General features: G+C 34.4%; 1 protein-coding gene across 3 annotated transcripts in view; it reads right to left on the bottom strand.

Annotated features, from left to right (window-relative positions):
• Positions 1 to 23212, bottom strand: part of ARB2A (ARB2 cotranscriptional regulator A) — a 433180-nt gene that overhangs the window by 241979 nt on the left and 167989 nt on the right. For all 3 annotated transcript variants that reach the window (XM_082836445.1, XM_082836443.1, XM_082836444.1), the window contains one exon: positions 16393 to 16611. In XM_082836445.1, coding sequence (XP_082692571.1) covers positions 16393 to 16611 — 219 coding nt within the window. The remainder of the gene's footprint in view (positions 1 to 16392; positions 16612 to 23212) is intronic.

The following is a 23212-nucleotide window of genomic DNA, read 5'->3' as shown; positions in this document are numbered from 1 at the left end:
TCAATTATAGTTTTTGTTTGTTTGTTTGTTTGTTTTGCAGTATGTGGGCCTCTCACTGCTGTGGCCTCTCCCGTTGCGGAGTACAGGCTCCAGACACGCAGGCTCAGCAGCCATGGCTCAGGGGCCCAGCCACTCCGCAGCATGTGGGATCTTCCTGGACCGGGGCACGAACCCGTGTCCCCTGCATCAGCAGGCGGACTCAACCACTGCGCCACCAGGGAAGCCCTCAATTATAATTTTTCCTAATATAATTTTTAATCTTTCTAATTTTATTTTGTTTTTATTCTTTGATATTGTACTGCTTTCTTGCCTGCTTGCTTGCTTCCTTCCTTCCTTCTTTCCTCCCTCGCTCCCTCCCTTCCTTCCTTCTTAACCGCATCACAAAGCTTGCGGGATCTTGGTTCCCAGGCCAGAGGCTGGGCCTGAGCTCCTGTGCTGGGGGCTCTGAGTCCAAACTGCTGGACTAACAGAGAATCTCAGACCCCAGGGAATATCAACAGGAGTAAGGCCTCCCAGACGTCATCTCAGCACAAGACCAGGTTCTATCTAACTGCTTGCAAACTCCAGTGCTGGCCATTTCAGGCCAAACAAGCAATAAGACAGGAATACAGCAGCACACATCAAAAAAGAAAAAAAGAAACGACAAAAAAATATGTTACAGACGAAGGAGCAAGGTAAAAACCTACAAGACCAAATAAATGAAGATGAAATAGGTGACCCACCAGAAAAGGAATTCAGAGTAATGACAGTAAAGATGATCGAAAAATCTCGGAAAGAGATTTTTCTTGGATGATGGAGAAAATACAAGAAGCATATAACAAGGATCCAGAAGAACTAAAAAGCACACAAACACTGATAAACACAATTACTAAACTTAAAAATACTCTGGAAGGAATCAATAACAGAATAACTGAGGCAGAAAAACGGATAAGTCAGCTGGAAGATAAAATGGTGGAAATAACTGCCGGGGAGCAGAATAAAGAAAAAAGAATGAAAAGAATAGAGGACAGTCTCAGAGACCTCTGGGACATATTAAACAAACCAACATTTGAATTGTAGGGGTCCCAGAAGAAGAAGAGAAAAACAAGGGGAATAAGAAAATATTTGAAGAGATTATAGTTGAAAACTTCCCTAATATGGGAGAGGAAATAGTTAATCAAGTCCAGGAAGAGCAGAGAGTCCCACACAGGATAAATCCAAGGAGAAACATGCCAAGACACATATTAATCAAACTATCAAAAATTAAATACAAGGAAAAAATATTAAAAGCAGCAAGGGAAAAGCAACAAATAACATACAAGGGAATCCCCATAAGGTTAACAGCTGATCTTTCATCAGAAACTCTGCAGGCCAGAAGGGAGTGGCAGGACATACGGAAAGTGATGAAAGGGAAAAACCTACAATCAAGATTACTCTACCCAGCAAGGATCTCATTCAGATTTGATGGAGAAATTAAAATATTTAGAGATAATGAAACGTTAAGAGAATTCAGCACCACCAAACTAGCTTTACAACAAAAGCTAAAGGAACTTCTCTAGGCAGGAAACACAAGAGAAGGAAAATACCTACAAAAACAAAGCAAAACTAAGAAAATGGTAATAGGAACATACACATTGATAATTATCTTAAATGTAAATGGATTAAATCCTCCAACCAAAGACCAGACTCACTGAATGGTTACAAAAACAAGATCCGTACATATGCTGTCTACAGGAGATCAACTTCAGACCTAGGTACACACACAGACTGAAAGTGAGGGGATGGAAAAAGATATTCCATGCAAATAGAAATCAAAAGAAAGCTGGAGTAGCAATACTCATATCAAACAAAATAGACTTTAAAATAAAGACTATTAAAAAGACAAAGAAGGATGCTACATAATGATCAAGGGATCAATCCAAGAAGAAGATATGACACTGTAAATATTTACGCACCCAACACAGGAGTACCTCAATACATAAGGCAAATGCTAACAGCCATAAAAGGGGAAATTGACAGTAACACAATCATAGTAGAGGACTTTAACACCCCATTTTCACCAATGGACAGATCATCCAAAATGAAAATAAATAAGGAAACACAAGCTTTAAATGACACATTAAACAAGATGGACTTAACAGATATTTATAGGACATTCCATCCAAAAACAACAGAATACACTTTCTTCTCAAGTGCTCATGGAACTTTCTCCAACATATATCATATCTTGGGTCACAAATCAAGCCCTGGTAAATTTAACAAAATTGAGATCATATCAAGTATCTTTTCTGACCACAATGCTATGAGACTCGATATCAATTACAGGAAAAATCTGTAAAAAACTACAAATACATGGAGGCTAAACAATACACTACTAAATAACCAAGAGATCACTGAGGAAATCAAGAGGAAAAGAAAAAATACCTAGAAACAAATGACAATAAAGACACGACGACTCAAAACCTATGGGATGCAGCAAAAGCAGTTCTAAGAGGGAAGTTTATAGCAATACAATCCTACCTCAAGATACAAGAAACACCTCAAAGAAAAAACCTAACCTTACACCTAAAGCAATTAGAGAAAGAAGAACAAAAAGACCCCAAAGCTAGCAGAAGGAAAGAAATCATAAAGATCAGATCAGAAATAAATGAAAAAGAAATGAAGAAAACTATAGCAAAGATCAATAAAACTAAAAGCTGGCTTTTGAGAAGATAAACAAAATAGATAAACCGTTAGCCAGACTCATCAAGAAAAAAAGGGAGAAGACTCAAATCAACAGAATTAGAAATGAAAAAGGAGAAGTAACAATTGACACTGCAGGAATACCAAGGATCATGAGAGATTACTACAAGCAACTCTATGCCAATAAAATGGACAACCTGGAAGAAATGGACAAATTCTTAGAAAAGTACAACCTTCTGAGACTGAACCAGGAAGAAATAGAAAATATAAACAGACCAATCACAAGCACTGAAACTGAAACTGTGATTAAAAATCTTCCAACCAACAAAAGCCCAGGGCCAGATAGCTTCACAGGCAAATTCTATTAAACATTTAGAGAAAAGCTAACACCCATCCTTCTCAAACTCTTCCAAAATATAGCAGAGGGAGGAACACTCCCAAACTCGTTCTACGAGGCACCCATCACTCTGATACCAAAACCAGACAAAGATGTCACCAAAAAAAGAAAACTACAGGCCAGTATCTCTTATGAATACAGATGCAAAAATCCTCATCAAAATACTAGCAAACAGAATCCAACAGCATATTAAAAGGATCATACACCATGATCAAGTGGGGTTTATCCCAGAGGTGCAAGGATTCTTCAATATACGCAAATCAATGTGATGCACCATATTAACAAATTGAAGGATTAAAAACAATATGATAATCTCAACAGATGCAGAAAAAGCTTCTGACAAAATTCAATACCCATCTATGATAAAAACTCTGAGAAAGTAGGCATAGAGGGAACCTACCTCAACATAATAAAGGCCATATATGACAAACCCACAGCCACATTGTTCTCAATGGTCAAAAACTGAAACCATTTCCACTAAGGTCAGGAACAAGACAAGGTTGCCCACTCTCACCGCCATTATTCAACATAGTTTGGAAGTTTTAGCCACAGCAATCAGAGAACAAAAAGAAATAAAAGGAATCCAAATTAGAAAAGAAGTAAAACTGTCACTGTTTACAGATGACATGACACTATACATAGAGATTCCTAAAGATGCTACCAGACAACTATTAGAGCTCATCAGTGAATTTGGTAAAGTAGCAGGATACAAATTAATGCACAGAAATCTCCTGCATTCCTATACACTAATGATGAAAAATCTGAAAGAGAAATTAAGGAAACACTCTCATTTACCAATTCAACAAAAAGAATAAAATACCTAGGAATAAACCTACCTAAGGAGACAAAAGACCTGTATGCAGAGAACTATAAGACACTGATGAAAGAAATTAAAGATGATACAAAGAGATGGAGAGATAAACCATGTTCTTGGATTGGAAGAATCAACATTGTGAAAATGACTATACTACCCGAAGCAATCTACAGATTCAATGCAATCCCTATCAAACTACCAAAGGCATTTTTCACAGAGCTAGAACAAAAAATTTCACAACTGGTTTGGAAACACAAAAGACACCAAATAGCCAAAGCAATCTTGAGAAAGAAAAACAGAGCTGGAGGAATCAGGTTCCCAGACTTCAGACTATAGTACAAAGATAGAGTAATCAAGACAGTATGGTACTGGCACAAAAACAGAAATATAGATCAATGGAACTGGATAGAAAGCCCAGAGATAAACCCCACACATACGGTCACCTTATCTTTGATAAAGGAGGCAAGAAAATACAATGGAGAAAAGACAGTCTCTTCAATAAGTGGTGCTGGGAAAACTGGACAGCTACATGTAAAAGAATGAAATTAGAACACTCCCTAACACCATACACAAAAATAAACTCAAAATGGATTCAAGACCTAAATGTAAAGCCAGACACTATAAAACTCTTAGAGGAAAACATAGGAAGAACACTCTATGACATAAATCACAGCAAGATTCTTTTTGACCCACCTCATGGAGAAATGAAAATAAAACCAAAAATAAACAAATAGCACCTAATGAAATTTAAAAGCTTTTGCAGAGCAAAGGAAACACTAAAATGAAAAGAAAACCCTCAGAATAAGAGGAAATATTTGCAAATGAAGCAACTGACAAAGGATTAATCTCCAAAATATACAAGCAGCTCATGCAGCTCAATATCAAAAAAATAAACAACCTAATCTAAAAATAGGCAGAAGACCTAAATAGACATTTCTCCAAAGAAGATATACAGATTGGCAACAAACACATGAAAAGACGCTCAACATCACTAATCATTAGAGAAATGCAAATCAAAACTACAATGAGGTATCACCTCACTCTGGTCAGAATGTCCATCATCAAAAAATCTAGAAACAGTAAATGCTGGAGAGGGTGTGGAGAAGAGGGCACCCTCTTGCACTGTTGGTGGGAATGTGAATTTGTACAGCCACTATGGAGAACAGTATGGAGGTTCCTTAAGAAACTAAAAATAGAACTACCATATGACCCAGCAATCCCACTACTGGGCATATACCCTGAGAAAACTATAATGCAAAAAGAGCCACGTACCACAGTGTTCACTGCAGCATTATTTACAATAGCCAGGACATGGAAGCAACCTAAGTGTCTATTGACAGATGGATGGATAAAGAAGATGTGGCACGTATATACAATGGAATATTACTCAGCCATAAAAAGGAACAAAATTGAGTTATTTGTAGTGAGATGGATGGACCTAGAGACTGTCATACAGAGTGAAGTCAGAAAGAGAAAAACAAATACCATATGCTAACACACATATATGGAATCTGAAAAAAAAAAAAAGGTTCTGATGAACCTAGGGGCAGGAGAGGAATAAGGACACAGATGTAGAGAATGGACTTGAGGACACGGGGCCGGGGAAGGGTAAGCTGGGACGAAGTGAGAAGTGGTATGGACTTGTATACACTATCAAATGTAAAATAGATAGCTAGTGGGAAGCAGCTGCATAGCACAGGGAGATCAGCTCAGTGCTTTTCGACCACCTAGATGGGTGGGATAAGGAAGGTAGGAGGAAGATGCAAGAGGGAGTGGATATGTGGATATACATATGCATATAGCTGATTCACTTTGTTATACAGCAGAAACTAACACAACACTGTGAAGCAATTATAGTCCAATAAAGATGTTAAAAGAAATGTGTAAGGGTGTCTTACCCTCAAGGAGAGTATGTGGGTCGCAAATTCTACACCCAATATATCTAACCATTGTAATCCTGTAAGTACGGTCTTTGAATAAACTGTTGCATGTGGGAAATACTATTCTGATTACAGCAATTGCCTGCAATCCAAGAAAGATCCATTTATCCTTTCACTCATGTATATATATTTCACATACACACAGAGAAATCTTAGAGAATCAGTTGTAGGAAATGTTCATTATTGGCAATGTAGTATAGTGGGAAAAACAGAGGCTTTGCAGTCAGACAGACTTGGGCTCAAACCTTGATTTAGTTACTCTTATTAGATATGTAACTATGAGTAAGTCTATTTACATTTCTGAGTCTCTTTTAAGGATTTGTAAAGTCAGGATAATACATAAGACAATTATGAGGATTACACGAACAAACAAATGATGACAACTACTTCTAAGTATACAAATGGATGCACAAGGGGGGAAGGAGTTGGGGTCAGAGGGTCTTAAATTGCCCCCTTTTCCCAAGAAGGGGGTGGAAGTTGTGAACATGACCAAAGTGATTCATGATCAAAGCCAAATAGAAGCATGGTGAATCCAATTGTATTTTAGACAGTTACTGTCAAATGTTTTCTTAGACAAGAAATAAGAGGAACCCAATTTGAAGAGCTAAGAGGAGCATGGCTTCACAAATGGAAAGAGAGTCAATGACAGGTGCACGTGGACTGTAAATCAATGATATTACATACAATAACTTTAACTAATATTTACTGAGTGATTACTATTTGAAAAATCCAGTACACACATTGCCAAACACCAGAAACCCAGTTCTTAACTACTCTAGAATCATTCTAATGCAAAGTAAAGAAAACATAAAACAGGAAGACAGCACCAGTAACAGAGAGATAGCACCAGTAAAGAACAAGTAGAATATGGTAATAAAATAGACCCCAGCTGGATAGCAGGGATAAATATCTGAGCTTTCCTGGGAAGCAAGAGGCCACTCATTTTAGGGAAAAGAAGGAAATGAAAGCTATAGTTGCTAAAACCCAAAATGGGCATGTGATTCTCCAGGGTCTTTTAGTTTTGGGGAAGAGCAGTAGAAAACAAATTCTAAATCCTCAAATTCCACTGACCTGGTCACTGTGGACTTGACATGTTAGTTTCAATGAAGGGGGATGACACAGGGCAGAGAACAGGTGAAGCAGTCTGGACATAATGCTCACTGAGTCCAGATGAGAAAATTTCAAACTGGATAGCACCAAATGCCTTAATAAACCAGTCCTACTCTGTTCTAGTTTCTCTATTTCAGGTTACATAGCTGCTCATATTTTTCTAGTTTTATACTGACTAAAACACGAATTAAAAAAAAAGTGGTTCTTATCCTAATCTAAACTGCTTGCTTTTGTTGATTCTACGCTTACTCCAGAAAAGAGATGTAGACCAATGGTTCTAGAAATGTGGTCAGCAAACATCTGGGGTTTCCAGAGACCTTTTCAGGGGGTCTGCATAATAATAATAAGACATTATTTGTCTTTTTCACTGTGTTGGCATTTGCATTAACAGTTGAAAACAATGGAGAATAAAACTGTTGTGAATTAGCACAGATCACTGTAGCGGTTCTAAACTCTAGTAGTCATTGTATTATTCACTACCATATACTCAGGGGAAAAGAAAGTTAGTTTGCTTAAAGATGTTGATGAAGCAGAAAAACTACTTTTATTAAATCTCAACCCCTGAGCATATGTCTGTTTAATATTCTGAGTGATGAATAGAAGGAACGCATAAAGCACCTGCAAACCAAATTATGTTATGATGGTTGTCTGGAGAAAAACTAGTTGTGCAATTATTTGAGTTGTGAGCTAAAGCAGCCACTTTTTTAATGGAACACCATATTTACTTGTAAGACTGAGAAACAAACTATGATTCAGATTTGGGCATTTGGAAGCCATTTTCTTGAAAATGAACAAAGCCTGACAGTTTAAGGAAAACAACTGACAATATTTGTCGCTAATGATAAAAATTGAGCTTTCTTGATAAAATTAAAATTTTGGGCAACTTGTACACTCCTTGATAAGCTTGATAGTTTTTCAATTCTTAAAAGCTTTGTGGATGAGATTGGTAGGAACAGTAATAGATAGGAATTTTTGATACTACATAATAAAATATGTCAACATTTGGAAGATCTGTATAGCTCAGTGAAACAATATTTTCCAAATGACCAATACAAGATGTTATAAAGTCATTCATGGGTAAAAGATCCATTCAAAGTACAACAAAGACCAATGGATTTCCATAACACAGAGTATGCAATGCTCACTGATGTGTTTTAGATTCACACAGCAACTAATCTTTAAGAAACTATTACCTTTTGTTGAATGTTGGTATAGCATCAAAGAAGAATATATATAATTATCTGAAAAACCTTTTAGGGGCTTCCCTTGGTGGCACAGTGGTTGAGAGTCCGCCTGCCGATGCAGGGGACACAGGTTCGTGCCCCGGTCCGCGAAAAGGAGTGTTTCAAAGGTGCTTTTTTTTTTTTTTTTTGCGGTACGCGGGCCTCTTACTGTTGTGGCCTCTCCCGTTGCGGAGCACAGGCTCCAGACGCACAGGCTCAGCGGCCATGGCTCACGGGCCCAGCCGCTCCGCGGCATGTGGGATCTTCCCGGACTGGGGCACGAACCCGTGTCCCCTGCATCGGCAGGAGGACTCTCAACCACTGCGCCACCAGGGGAGCCCAAAACACTCCTTTTTTATACAAATGCATATCTGTGTGAAGCCAAATTTTCTTCATAAATGTCAATAAAGACAATATATCACAAGATGAATGTAGGAATTCAGCTGTCTTTTATTAAGCCAAACATTAAAGAGACTTTTTAAAAATGTCACACATCTCACTATGTGTTTTTTGTTCTGGAAAATATACTTATTTCTCATAAAAATATGTTATTTATGTCATCATATAATAGGTTTATTAGTTATTTTAAAATAAATATTTAAAAATTTCTCAGGTTTAATTCTTTTTATGGAAAATATCAGTAGATGTAACCCATATAACAAAAACCCTTTAGTGACCTTAATAATGTTTAAGCATTTGAAAAAGGGTCTTTAGACCAAAAGGTTTGAGAAGCACTGAATGTAAACTAATTGGGAGAGATGTCATCTGGCCGTAATTCTCTCCGTATTTCCTAAGGGAAAGGGAATAAGGAGGGAAAAGAAAGGAAAGGGGATATACTGAATAGTAGGTATCCCACTGGCTGTTTTCATACACATTAATTTACCTCATTCATTCCATACAACAGCCTAATAGCTATGAATATCCCTATTTTACAGATGAAGAAACCGAAACTCAAAGAGGAGAGGTGACTTGCCTAAAGTCACAGCTTGTAAGCAAGAGAATTAAGGTTACACAGCATGCACCTTTTTGATCCTAAAGTTCTTATTCTTTCCACTACCTTGTATTTATGGCAGAATCCCCCCACTAAAATTCGTCAGTGGCCAATCTAAATCCCTAAATGCAGAGCTTTGGTCTTTTCTGTAATTTCTGTTATAAATCTAAATATCTAATTATTTTACTTATTTCTAATTCTTCATTTTGACTTGTTTTTAACCACATCCAAAGAATGCTTGGTAGACTTAAAAATGGCTGTTAGTTGAATTTAGAGAACAATACACTAATTTTCTGAGTGTTAGAGTTGTTTAGACATAATATACATAGTCTCACAGTTCTTTCAACCTCACGCTAGTCAAAATAATAGGGTAGATTTATATAGTGAAGGGTCTGTCTCTTTTGCTTTGTAGGTTCATGTTAGCAAGCATTTATTCAAATATGCATTCATCAAATATTTATTAAAAAATCTACTGTGTTTACCAGGCTTTGGTAACATGAAACATGAAAATACAAAGATTAATTTCTGATGATTTGAAATAGAATTATGGCCCTTTCAAAGCTTTACAATTTTATGGAAACCTTCTCGGTAATTAGGTTTGATCAGAGCTTCTCTTTTAAATGAAAACCTTAAAATGAAGAAACTAACGTATGCTTTAGTGAACACTTAATGATTGTATTTTAATATTACTGTATTGAGTTCTTAGAAAATGCAAGTAGTAATAACAATGATCTGCTGCAGGAAGGATGCATTCCAGCTTGCTTTCTACCATGTTAAAGGCACACTGGATGTTTGGAGGAAAGGTGAAAATTCATTTCAGGGGGAAATACACTAGGAAGTCTGAACTTAGCCACAGATCTAAGCCACATTTTCCAGTTGAACTACATCAATTAGCAAAGCTGATGTTTTGATCTCCTTCTGTCTGATTCCTATGCTATAGTATTCACTGGGTTTCAAACCCAGGAGGGTAAGACAGGGGTATTATTTTGGTACAAGGCACCAAAAGTTGCAAGGGGATTTTGAAATCGGATTCTTTCTCAATTGATTCTGAACTTGAGAGAAGACACGATGGTATTTATTGGCCCAGAATTCCCAAGACTTCTATGTGTCGGATACTATGTTCACTTTATATATATTATTATCATTCCATTTTTCAGACAAAAAAACTGAGGCATAAGGAAGTTAATTTGTTTGAGGTGACGCTATATTAAGTGGAAGAGCTGAGATTCAAGCTCAGGTCTATCTGACTTTGCACTTCTAATCTCATCTCCACACTATCTCTCTGCAAAGGATATGATTCTAAATGTTATACAGGCACTAAAAATAGGAAATAAAAAGAGTTATTATCACAATCTGCCTTCAATGACTACAGGTTTTAAGTTTATTTGGAAAAATGTAGATGTCTTAGAATATAGAAAATGTTTAAAATAATACATTCTTATATTGATTATTCAGTTACTAGCTAAGTCTATTCATTTTTTCTTTCTAGTTATATTTTAAAAGATTTTGGGCTAAGGAAAAAAAAGGAAGAAAGAAAAAATATAGTGTGATTGGTGTCTTCAGTTTCTGAGGAAAACAAAATTCAATATGAACAGCAGCAGCCCCTGGTGGTCTAAGGGGAAAAACATAGTGTATCTATTATTATGGGGGTTGAAATATGTTTTTAAAAAGAATATATGTACATATTTAGCCATTTGACTCAGTTCTCAACCCAACACATTAAAAAACAGATGCTTTAAAAAATGATCTGTTGGCAAGATGCTTGTTAAAATTTTATCAGTTGAAATATTAAAATTCATTATGAATTAATTAACACATTATATAAAAATAAAATGTTTTTGTTTCATCGTTTTACAAAGTACTATACCAGTGGTGATTAACACTGGGAATTTTGTGTGTCTTGATGTGTGTTGCTCAAAAAGAAACTAAATTTATAGGATTACCACTAAATTGATGACATTTTCTGTCTTCACTCTTGAATTCAGTTGGCAGATGTTTCCGAGAACAAAAAGTTCCATCTTATTACAAAACATATTAAGCAGGTTTTCCTGCCAGGCATGTCTGACATGATGTTTATTGCCTAGACCAAATCAATCCCCTTAATAAGCCATAATATATGCCAGAAAGTACATTATTTCATAGTTAAGGAAAGTTGCCACATGAAAGACGAACTATTTTGATCTCTCAAGCTCTGCTCCTAATGCATCAGAAATGTGCTACATAATCCAATAGTTAGTCACATCTATTTAGACTCATTTAGTAAGTAAAATAAAACTATACTTTGCTAATCTTAAAGTTTTAGGCCTCGATTCTACTTTATTTCTGCTGGTGTATACTAGATATTTGCAAAAATTTCACAGGAGATTTTGGCTATTTACTGGATGCCAGAGAAAGAAAAGTCAAATACTTGAATATTCTAGGAAAATAAAATGGTTTCAGAGATTAAACAATCATTGAGTGAAATATAAGTGAGTTGAATTTGGTTGCTAAATCACTAGATAGAAATGACTTCCAGTGGCATCTGCACGGAAAAGAAGAGGTACAGAGGAGAAGAAAGGATATTTATTAGCCTTCAGCAATATTTTGGACATAGTCCAAGTCAGAGCATCAAAAACAGATTTTTTTTAAAAGAAAGCTTCAGTTTATCAGAGCTGGCTGTTTCTGAACAATTGCAAAAATTCACATGAATGCTGAAAAAAAATCAGTCAGAAAACTAGACACCAAATATCTTGCGTGTTAAGGAATAAGTTTTTTGATGGATGTCAACAAGCAATCAATCCATAAATATTTGAGTATCTTCAATGTGTAATGCCAGGCTCTGCCAAGATTCCTATTCTCTAAATGTCTCCTCCACATTTGGATTTTTCCTTCTGTGGCCATATGATCTCCCTTCCCCCTCCACTTCTAGTAGTTTTATTTTTTTTTAACGTTCTAAGTCTAATCCCTCTACTTTACTTCCTATCACTACAGCCCACAACTAAGTTTCTTAGGGAATATATATTCAAGCAATTCTAACACAATATTACATAGATCAGCATCAAATCACTTTTGCCCATATTCCACCTACATACTATAAAGTCCTTTTACTGATCTTCTTCCTTAGTCTGAATATTTGTCCTCTTATGCTACAGTTTGATACCAGAATAACCCTCATTCCTATGCTGCAAGTCACATTATCTAGTATCTCTAGACTAAGGCCTAGTCTTTTTGCTTTAGTCTCCTTCCAGGGGATTGGATCCTAGTTAGTAGATTTAGCATCAGTTCCTGACTTTCTTGTAGTATGCACTGTACTACTGTAAAAACTGGCTCCTATCTCCTTATTCATAAGGATTGATATGCAATTCCAAAATCTATAAAGCATGCTCAAAGGATTGTAGGGCTATAATGGAAAGGCATGAAAGATAAATTGATAATAATATTATGAGACAGAAGAGATAGCTCAAGATAGAACATGATAAATTCCATTCAAGTTAACTAATCATGACAACTCCCAACAGTGTTAGTAAGGAGAGGTCACTGAATATGATGGGTGTGGATGAGTGGGATTTCAGCTGGGCACTACAACATGGACAGAATCTGAATTAAGGGAAAGAACAGAAAAGCAAAGTTACAGATTCCATAAAGCACAAAGTGTATACAGGGTAGAGCAAGTACAATAGCCTGGCTGTACTCTTATGAGCAAGTGCGTAAAACAGAAATAGCAATAGGTTGGCATAAATATTTCCATTTTCATCCATAACTTTAGCATCACGATGATATAGCTAAAAAAGAAAATAGGGTATCTCACTTTTATATATTCAGATGAAAATGTATAGGTCAATCAAGGTATCAAATAAATCATGACAAACCGATTTTTTTTTGTTTTTTTGCGGTACGCGGGCCTCTCACTGTTGTGGCCTCTCCCGTTGCAGAACACAGGCTCCGGAAGCTCAGGCTCAGCGGCCATGGCTCACGGGCCCAGCCACTCCACAGCATGTGGGATCTTCCCGGACTGGGGCACGAACCCGTGTCCCCTGCATCGGCAGGCGGACTCTCAACCACTGTGCCACCAGGGAAGCCACAAACCGATTTTTTATCATTAATTTTCAGAATGTCTTCTCAGTTACTGGATTAGGTAGGGGATCAACAATGTAATTTTTCTTCGTTTTGGTTTCTTGGAATGTTTCCTCACAGAAGATCAAGTAGTATACTTTAATAATGCAAGACATATTAGAAAAAGCAGTAGTAGTTTGGGATTTTAATCCTGGCTCTACCATCCTATTTATCAAATAAAAAATTATTATGAAGGCTCTGTTCTACAAATATTTATTATTATGTTTCTGTTCTAGGCTCTGGGTTACAGCAATGAAAAAAAACAGACTAAGTCCCTGCCCCATGGACCTTACGTTAAGAGCTATGTGACCTCAGGAAATTTACTAAGTATTGACTCTTAGTCTGCTCATCTGTAAAATGGGATCAGTATTACTGATCATATTAAATTTTTTAACACATTTTTGACTGGAGATGTATTGTGGCCACAGGCATTAGTTTCTGCAAAAATCGCCTGGTCAATGTGTTAACATTATTATTTATATATTATAAACATACTAAATAAATTGTTTACTGACATTTACTAGTGTCCATTAAATGATAACTGGTCAAAAATCTATATAATCATCAAACGTAGTTTACTGTATCATATCATGCTTTTATTATAATTGGTTTAATTTTCATATTTCAGATACATATTTTATTTTCAACCAGTTAGAACAATGTGGTAAAGAGGAAAGAGAGCAAGAATCTACAGTAATCAGAAGCACTAGTTTTAACACTTAGTTCCATCATTTAGTAGTTATGTGATCCTAGACAAAAATGTACCATCTATGCATCAGTTTCTTTAACTATAAAATAAGGGTGAAATTATTTGATTTACCTAGCTCATGGGGTTGTTCCAAAGAATAGATGATTGATTTCAAAATGTAAATGGTTAAGAAGTATATAAATAAAAGTTAATTCATCCTCATCACATACACGCTCTGTGTCTGAAAATTACAAATACATATTTGGAGATATGTAGAGGAAAGGAGAGTACTAGAAGTCACTTCTTGCGTGGATCAAAATTACCTAAGGATTAAGGCACCTGACACAAGATGAACCATTATTCTCTTTCCCACTACAGGATCATGCCTTACTATCTAGAAGTATGTTTGAAGAGTGTCAGCTTAGCTCTGCTATTTTGCACAATTCTGGAAGATTTTAAGAGAAAGGGTGTTTATTAAGAAAAATAACACTCATAACTAACTAAGACTATCAGGTATAAAGCTGTGTTATCTACATGAGTCTATTTTTGTCTCTTAGTGCTTTCAATGAAAACCTAGACGAGTGAAATGGGACAAGAAAGAAAGAGGCAAAAAGACATGATAAGAAGTAAAAATAGCAGGAGTGTAGAAGAGGTAAAACAAAGAAAAAAAGACAAAGGGAAAGGTAGATCTTAATGAAGCGACATAAAAATATTTTTTTCCCTTGGTACAAGAAAAAAATAGATGCAGAAATAAACAAAACAGACGTGAAAAAAGAATAAAGAAAATGCACACATACAAGAGAACAAAAGAGAAAAATTAAAGCAATAGTGACATGATAAAGAGAAAATAGAAAAGAAATAAAATTTAAAAGACAGATGTCAGAAATGGATGATTAATCTGTACATATCATAGGCAAATAAAAGAAACTGTTTAAGAAGTGAAAAGCTTAATACGCAAAATCACTTTTTGTTTGCATTTTACATAGAAAACTGAATATTGCGAGTGATTTGTATATTTCAAAAACTTACACAATTCATTTTTGGAATCCAGATATAAGGGGAAATTTTTTTTTTAATTCTATCTTAAGATGGTGGTTGACAGACTGGATCATATTAATTAGGAAGCTCAGGACAACCAATAGAGAAGAAGGTGACATCAGGACCCTGATGCAGTCATGGCAAAGAAAGGCAGTAATATAACTACATGAACAAGCTACTTATGAATTCCAAATCTAATCATTGTTTTTATTTCTCAAACAATATATTAAATAGTGAGATGCTTTTCAGACATTTAAATATTGTAATCTGCCTAACTTTTGCTTGATTCATTGTATGACACGCTTTAGGTAGTCTTGATCTGGATATATTTTGGGGGGTCCTGAGAATTTATATGCTGCTTAACTGTCCTAACTTACTCAACAGACTGACCTATAATCAAATGTGTTGAATGTCTGGAGTACAATTCCCAAAAGTATAGCGATTATGCCATGAACTAGAAGTAAAATAAAGAAAATAACTTATAAAGCTACATATTTTGCCTCAAAGGTGGTATGAAATATTTTATTAATGAATTTTAAAGTAAATGTAAAAATAGCTCAAGTTGAATAATCTGAAACTTTATTACTATCTCACAGTATAATTTATAAAATGTTAAATTGTCTATATTTAAATGTTCTGAATTGCTCACTTTTGAAGAACATATCAATTTACTATTTTACTTACCCAATAGCATTTTGGACATACTGTACTATTAAATTATATTTCTAGCACCCATAATAAGGGCTTTGAAAATTGCATGAATCTGTCATATATATATAATGCACAGTGGTATATCAAGCAGAATGTGTCAAAGGGCAAATAAAATTGTTTGTGCCCCCTATAGAATTAGAATTCCTTGGGCAGCACTGCTATAACGATCCCATGCTGCTAGCATTACAAAGTGCAAAGGTTCACTGGATAAGAAAAGAGCAAAGGACAGAGTTCCCTCATTACACTATTCCTAAACTATTCTAGCTTAAATATTTATTAAGATATTAATTACTCTTCCTCCCTCCATCAGCTTTCAGAAGTTAGGCTGAGAAACTGTGGATGGATGGTTGCTCATAGGAAAACAATGCATTAAAACTATAACCACCCAAGACGAAGACTGATGTTTGTACAGTGCATTATTAATTGGTTTTGAGACTTAAATAAAATATCACACTGAAATAAGAATGCGTTTTGTTACTTTGAATAAAAAACAGAAAACATTTCAAATAACATCCTTGGGAAATAAATCTTTAAAAATTAACACTTAAAAAAAATAAACAAAATAATTTAAGAAAATAAACTATAAATAAAGAAAAGGAGTGTAAAATTGCTTAGAACAGGTCTGAACATATGGAAGATTTTCAATAAATGTTAGTTGCTGTTGTGGTTTAAAAAAAAAAGGAAAAGGAAATAATGAAGGAAAGTAATGATCTTGCTTATTACTTACTCTGATATACAACTGCATCATTTCTTTTTCCCTTTGGGGGTTACGATACTTCTCGTAGAAATCACGTCGCTTCTTTGTTTCTTTAGAGACTTTATCTTTTCTTTCCCGTTTTTCTGCTGGTTCATCTGAACTATCAGAAGATGACTGTACATGTATCTTCGGCTTTTCTACTTCGATATAGTTTTCATTGGGATTCAGTACTATTACTCCATATCCTTCCTGTTTTGAAAGCAAAAAAGGCAGCATAATTTAATATTAGAAATCATTACAATTCATAAAAACGTTCTTAAAATCTCAGTGATTTAATATAGTTACATATTCACTAAAATATTCCTTTATAATATAGTTTTAATTTCTCCAACAGAAAGTGATTTAAAATTATGTATTGTGTCTAGAAATAAGCATAGACTGTCTATAAGATCAAAAAGACATAATTGTAACACATTAAAATAATAAAGCTTAAATTAAAAAAGTACTAGATCTCCAAGAACTCCCAAAATGATTCAAATAAATTATCAAATAGCAAGTACACTTTCAAACCACATTAATATTTATAATACATATTTTGAGAAAATAACCTCTTTGAAATTGAAGTTTACAATTCCAACCACATTTTGCTGGATTTCTGTTCCTTTACAATTGCACTTTAATGAGTATTTTTTATTTGTTTGAACTTAAAAAAAGAATAAGCAATTAAAGAGGAGTAAACAGCCTACAGATTTACAAGTCTTTATTATCAGGAACACAGAATGTCTACCTATGCATACTGGATTCTTTTCACCTCTCTTCTTTCAGGAAGGCACACAAATCACAAAACAAAATAATGTCTTACTGTAATGTATGGAACCAAGTTTTTAATCCTGAAATTTCTTTTATTTTTCAACTACCATAAAAATTTCTCTTTATTAAGAACTAGTACCAGGAAACAAGTTCCAGAATTTAAAATACAGCTTATTGAGCTATTATACTTTTTTTAAAGTTTTAAAAACATGTTTTCCTGTCTGACTTAATTCTAGCAAGGCAAACCTTTCTATAGTTATAATTAAAGAAACTTTTGGCACTTATATTGTAAATGATGGAATAATCTAACCATGAGAAAATAGAGAAGGATAAACAATTACCACTGACAAGCCACACATATTTTTGAAGCTATTTATATCTTGTCTTTTCTATTCAATTCTGTACTGTGGGTGCCCTATTTTGTCTGGTAAAATCTTGTAAGGTCATACTTAAAACATGCATTATATTATGTTTAAAAAATAAGAGCTCTTAAAAATAAAGCTTAAAAAATTCTCATCCTTACAAAAAAAAAAAAAAAAAAGTACATACTTTTCCCAAAACTGTAACTGTAGAATCTTCTACATCAAGTTTAAATTTAATTGTTTTTTGCCAAACCAAACATATGATAATTAAAAAAAAAAACTGAGAGCAGTAATACAAGCCAATATTAAGCATAGACTCTATTGTCCTTATTTGTAAATATGCTACATTGCTACACATTGTTGGCTTTTCTAATAGTTGATTTCACAAACTACATACAAACTTCGTTGGGATTGTTTCAGTTTCCCCCCAATCAGTTGATATTATTGTCTAAAACCATGATATGGTTTGGAGATTTTCAAGATCACTGAAGTTCTGATTTTAGTGATAGGGCTGTTAATTAAGATATAGTTGTCTTACACATATGAAAACTACAGAATAATATATACCAAACTGATAAACAAAATACCACATATTCCTCAATATGTGTTTAAATAAAACCTTTCATACCTTGTTCATGAAAGGCTTATAAAACACTTTACAAATTTTTAAATTTAAATGTTCATTAACAAAACACAAGACAAGATCGTTTTTTTAAGTTTCTTAGCTGGTAAGTCAAAGTTTTACCAACAAAAGATATTTTATTTGGTTCTGCTTTATTCTAATCTGTATAGCTATTCAAAAGTCTTGTAATTCATTGTGATCACTGTCAGGTAGACATATTGTCACTCGGTGATTTTCTACAGTTGGACACACTTGACTAGTTATTAAAATCACATTTGAAGGAAGTTCCTACCCCTCTTCCTTGTGCCTCTTACAACTTTTCACGCCCTTCTCAAATTTCAGCTATAACTTCTCCTCCCACCAAAAGTAAGTTAAAGAACACTGTTGCACCCTGCTAAACAGGCTGAAATAGAGGCATTCAGTACACTGCCTCTGGTGTAAGGAACATAGTCAAAAAAGGTCACCATTGGCCAAAAAGAAAATTGCCTCCTTACTAGATTCTCTACCGTGAGTAAGTGGTCTCCTGTCATGTTTCTTCCCTGCCTTCTCTGAGTGAACTGAACTTTACACACACACACACACACACACACACACACACACACACACACAGCCTTTCATACTTACAAGAGTTAGGGTTAGCAAGACCAAAACAGAATCTTAGAGTTCTTAGAGATGAAAATAGTGATATATTACATTTTAATGATAATATGAAAAATTTCAAACTCAAGGTAACAAAGTGGGACTTTAATAAATTGATAAAACATGAACATCATCTTTGCACAATGAATAAACTCCAAATAAAGGTAAATTCTTTAGACAAAATTTATAGTCACCAAAAATGAGAAACCTATCACCCTAGTTTATAATTTAATCACTAGAAATAATATTTGCATAATGCCAGATTTATTTGAGCAGAAGTTTTTACTTTAATTTTTGCAAATCATAGATTGAGAAATTATTGTGCCTACTTGATTTTAAATGAACTATGAAATTTGATATGTCCCATCTAAATAAGTATAAAAACCAGAAACACATAAATCATCAAAGTAGTAGTATTCGTCTAAGTTATCGATTATGTAACTGAAAATTACATGACTCATTTCTCCAATTTTATAAAGACATGATGTCAATTTTTCACCAAGGCATCAACAGATGAAAAATGATTCTATTTTTAAATCATGACTATATAAATCAATTAAATAATTTTTATCATATAAATTTCAACAATGAATGCTTTTCTTTAAACGTTTGATTTATTCAGAAAATATTTTATCATTTAGATATTTCATCTGCAAATTTAATTAATGGAATAACAATCAAAAAATATTCAGGAACATTTTCTGTGGAAATGAGAGCTAATTTTAATAAATGTCTCTGTTGCAAATTCAATTACCATTCTGTAAAAAACTTACATTTTTCAAATAAAATTTTCCTGATAATTAATGCAATATTCACAGAGACCATTCATAACCATTTTATGAGTAGGAGAAAGCTGGAGCAACAAAATAAAGTTAACTATCCCACCTAAAGATATGTAGTAAAACTTCATCTGTTCCTCTTTTTCTCTGCCACATGTAAACATTGTCCAAAAAATCCTTTTACATAATAAAGCTACAAAGAGCTTTTCCATGTTAACATTAATATATGTAAACTAAAGAGTCAAAGTAAATAGAGTAAACAAAGCAGACCACAAACCAGAAGTTAAACTTAACTGTTTTAAATAGAATGATATCAATTTATATCTTAAACAAAGAGAATAAACACCATTTTAAAAATCAATTCTTTCTATCCCAAGTAACTCAATCAGTACACACAGAAATAAGTAAGAGGAGATCCTAGTTTAACCTTTAACAAATGTACCCATAAAGTTTTATAAAACTACTCTATATAACCAGGCGTCAAATATAATATCATAAAAGAACTGTGCACTGCCACTCCAAAGGAGATCTCCATAATTAATGCTTAGAACATTAAACATTTTATATTGAAGTATTTTTAATTTAATTATTCCTTAAGCATGCTAAATTTCTCCTACGATGAAAATTTTGGTCATTTCAAATGTACATGGAAAGTTCTGTTATCTTTACCAAGATAAAGTGATCAAACTGATTATCTAACATTCTACAACTAAATAAATAAAACTTCTGGCATCTTTTGTAATGATTCACCCAAATCAATTCCAATATCCAACATTTCAAGGGACAAAGCATACATAAAGTTGTTAATTAACTCTTATGTTTGATCGCACAGTCTAATAGAAGATCAAGGTGATCAAGAGGACAGATATTGGTAAAAGTAAGCTTTAGCTCTTTAATTTACCTCATCCTATTTTCTACTCTTTTGTAGCTATAACTATAGTTTCATTATTAAACCTGTGTTTATAAGGTATAAACCATGGGATCTTAATCAGAAACTCCCAAAATTTTACTGCTTGACGTAGCATTTTATTCATCACAGTGCTTGCTGTGATTTAAACAGAATACACAGGCCTCTGGGCCTCCTTTACTTTGAAGTCTATAGATGCACTTACTAATAAATAATAGTTCATTTATCATTCAATCAACAAATGATGGCTTAGGTCAGGGGTCTAGAACAGACAGGTGATGCGAAACACAAAGAACCAAAGAGGAAATCTTGCTTAAGAAATTAAATCAGTACAGAAATGTACTTATGGAGAAGATTCTACAAATAGATAAAATTTTAAAATGCCTGGCCAGAAACAGAATGTACTTTTGACCCCAATGAAACCTTGCCAAAACTGAAGATTTATCTAAGTTAATTTGCCTATTAATTACCAATTATAAGGAAATCGGAAAATAGGAGCAAATTCTACATCTTTTCAAATCTCTTGTGGTTGGCTACATAAAAAATCAGCTGAAAGTACTCAGCTCTACATATTAACCTGCCAATACTGCCAAGCCACATGTGACCAAAGAGGTCAGGGGCCAGAGTATAATCCTTTGACCTACGGAACTATCTGTTTTGGTCTTCAGGCAAGGCTCCGTAAGAGATCATTTTACACAGATTTATCAATCACATTTTTCACGTTCAGCATTCTATCTGCTGGGTTTGAAAGAAGATAGGTGCCCATCCTCAAGGGAAATGAAACCCTAAGTGTCTTATCTATAAACTACATCTACTACTGTCCATTCATCTTTTCTGAAAGATGTATGTTGTGTTTCTTCTCATCTTTTTCTCAAGAAGGGTATGTATATGTCACTGTTGCAACATCCTAGGTGCAACAGTGAGATGAGGTCATGACAACCAATCAGAAGTCACTAGTGAAGCGTTAAAGTAAACATAGCTGTTGGAGCTGCAGCTCTGCTTGAAAAATGCCCCCTCCATTATTTCAGCAATTTTCTCAAGACGTGACCTGGGACTGAAACGCCTGAAATGTCACTTGACTCTGTTTTGTGCTTCTTCCCAACTGCATTTAGGTAACAGCACCCTGCTAATATTTTGTAAAATGTCTGTCATGACCATGCTTTGACTTGTAGTTCCCTAAATTCTAATGTTGTGTTCCACGGTATAAAAATACCATAATGTGAACCAACATAGATTACCCAATAAGTTTCCAACTTCAAATAGCTCATCAAGTTAGTCAGTAAAAGAAAACATGCCACAAAAAGTTTTCGGAGGACCACCTGTTGTCTATTATTTTTACATAGCACTTACTCATAAATCATAACACAGGGTAATTAATCAACCTGTCAAAGAGAAGGTCAAAGGTTATATGGTAGAGTCAGAAGGTCATGCATGGGCTGATAGAGGTCAGGGTCACACTGCATTCCTCATTATCAAGTTGGGATGAGAGACGGCCCAAGCAAACAAAAGTGAAAGCAGATGGAGAAGAGAGTGGATAAAAAAAAAAAAGAAAAGAAAATTTCACAAACAAAAAGAAAAGTGAAAGAAGACTGTCTGCTGCTTTCAAGTAGAGAATAGAAGAGAAAAGAAATACACTGAAATGTGCTCAAAGAAGCTCAAGAACATAAAGAAACTACAGTTTCATTAATTAAATAAGTCGAATATAACTTTTCTTGGTCATTGTATTAGTGCATACTAAGCAATATTAGAAAATATATGTTTGCCATCTCCATACCTTCCCTAGCTAGTGTACCGGGATAAATTAAGGTAAATGCAAAGAGTTCCAAAGGATAAAGTACAATTACAAAAAAACTTATTATAAGAGGGTTTTTTCCCCTTTAATATTGTTTCAGCATTATAACACAGATGCAAATAGTTTTAAGCCATAGGATAATTTTTGAGTATGCTACAAAGATATCCACAAACACAAATGCATCATAAAAGTCCTTTTGAATAACAAAACAGTTATAAAATATTCTATTATTACGCTGGCCTGAATTAGATGCAGAATACTGTGCAAAATTAGCTGTCACCCTTTGCTCAAAATCTTTGTTAATCTCATTTTGAATGTTTGCAGCTTTATCAACACATGCATCAATGTCAGCTCCTTGGTTACTGAACCGCTGTAGCTGGAAGAAGATATAATTAAAATGTTTTGGCACAGAAAAGGTGAAATTGTATCTTCCCTTGTTCCCTTAGGAGTCTGTAAAACATGAAGGATATATTGACAAACACACACCCTTGTCTCCGGTTCTGACATCAGGTCAACCAAGTGCTATTTATTTTAAAACATTTACTTTGCACTTACTCACATTATCACCTGCTCTGTTTCTAACTTTTCCTAGGCTTTAGAACGCTATGTTGCTTAAATATCACAAATTTCTTTTCTAATCATCAATATCTTATTTATCAAAGCATTCCATATGTACAATAGCATTATAAAAACATTTACCATTCATTATAAATGGCAGAAATATGATTTAATACTACAGCATTATGAAATATTTTATATTCTTTGCTTCTCATTCTCATAAAAAGACACAAACATACATTAAACTAAAAGAAGTAACAAGTTACAACTGTTGCCCAGTCAGTGACAGATCAAAATGCCTAAGTGGATACAGGGAACCCTATGGACACACCTCCTTTATTACATGTTCCCAAGCCGACTTGAATGGACAAATTTATCTTA

The sequence above is a fragment of the Leucopleurus acutus genome (genome assembly GCF_964270905.1).
Source record: "Leucopleurus acutus genome assembly, chromosome: 3".
Classification (NCBI taxonomy): Eukaryota; Metazoa; Chordata; class Mammalia; order Artiodactyla; family Delphinidae; genus Leucopleurus; species Leucopleurus acutus.
The sequence above is the reverse complement of the archived record's forward strand: the minus strand, read 5'-3'. Positions and strand labels throughout refer to the sequence as shown.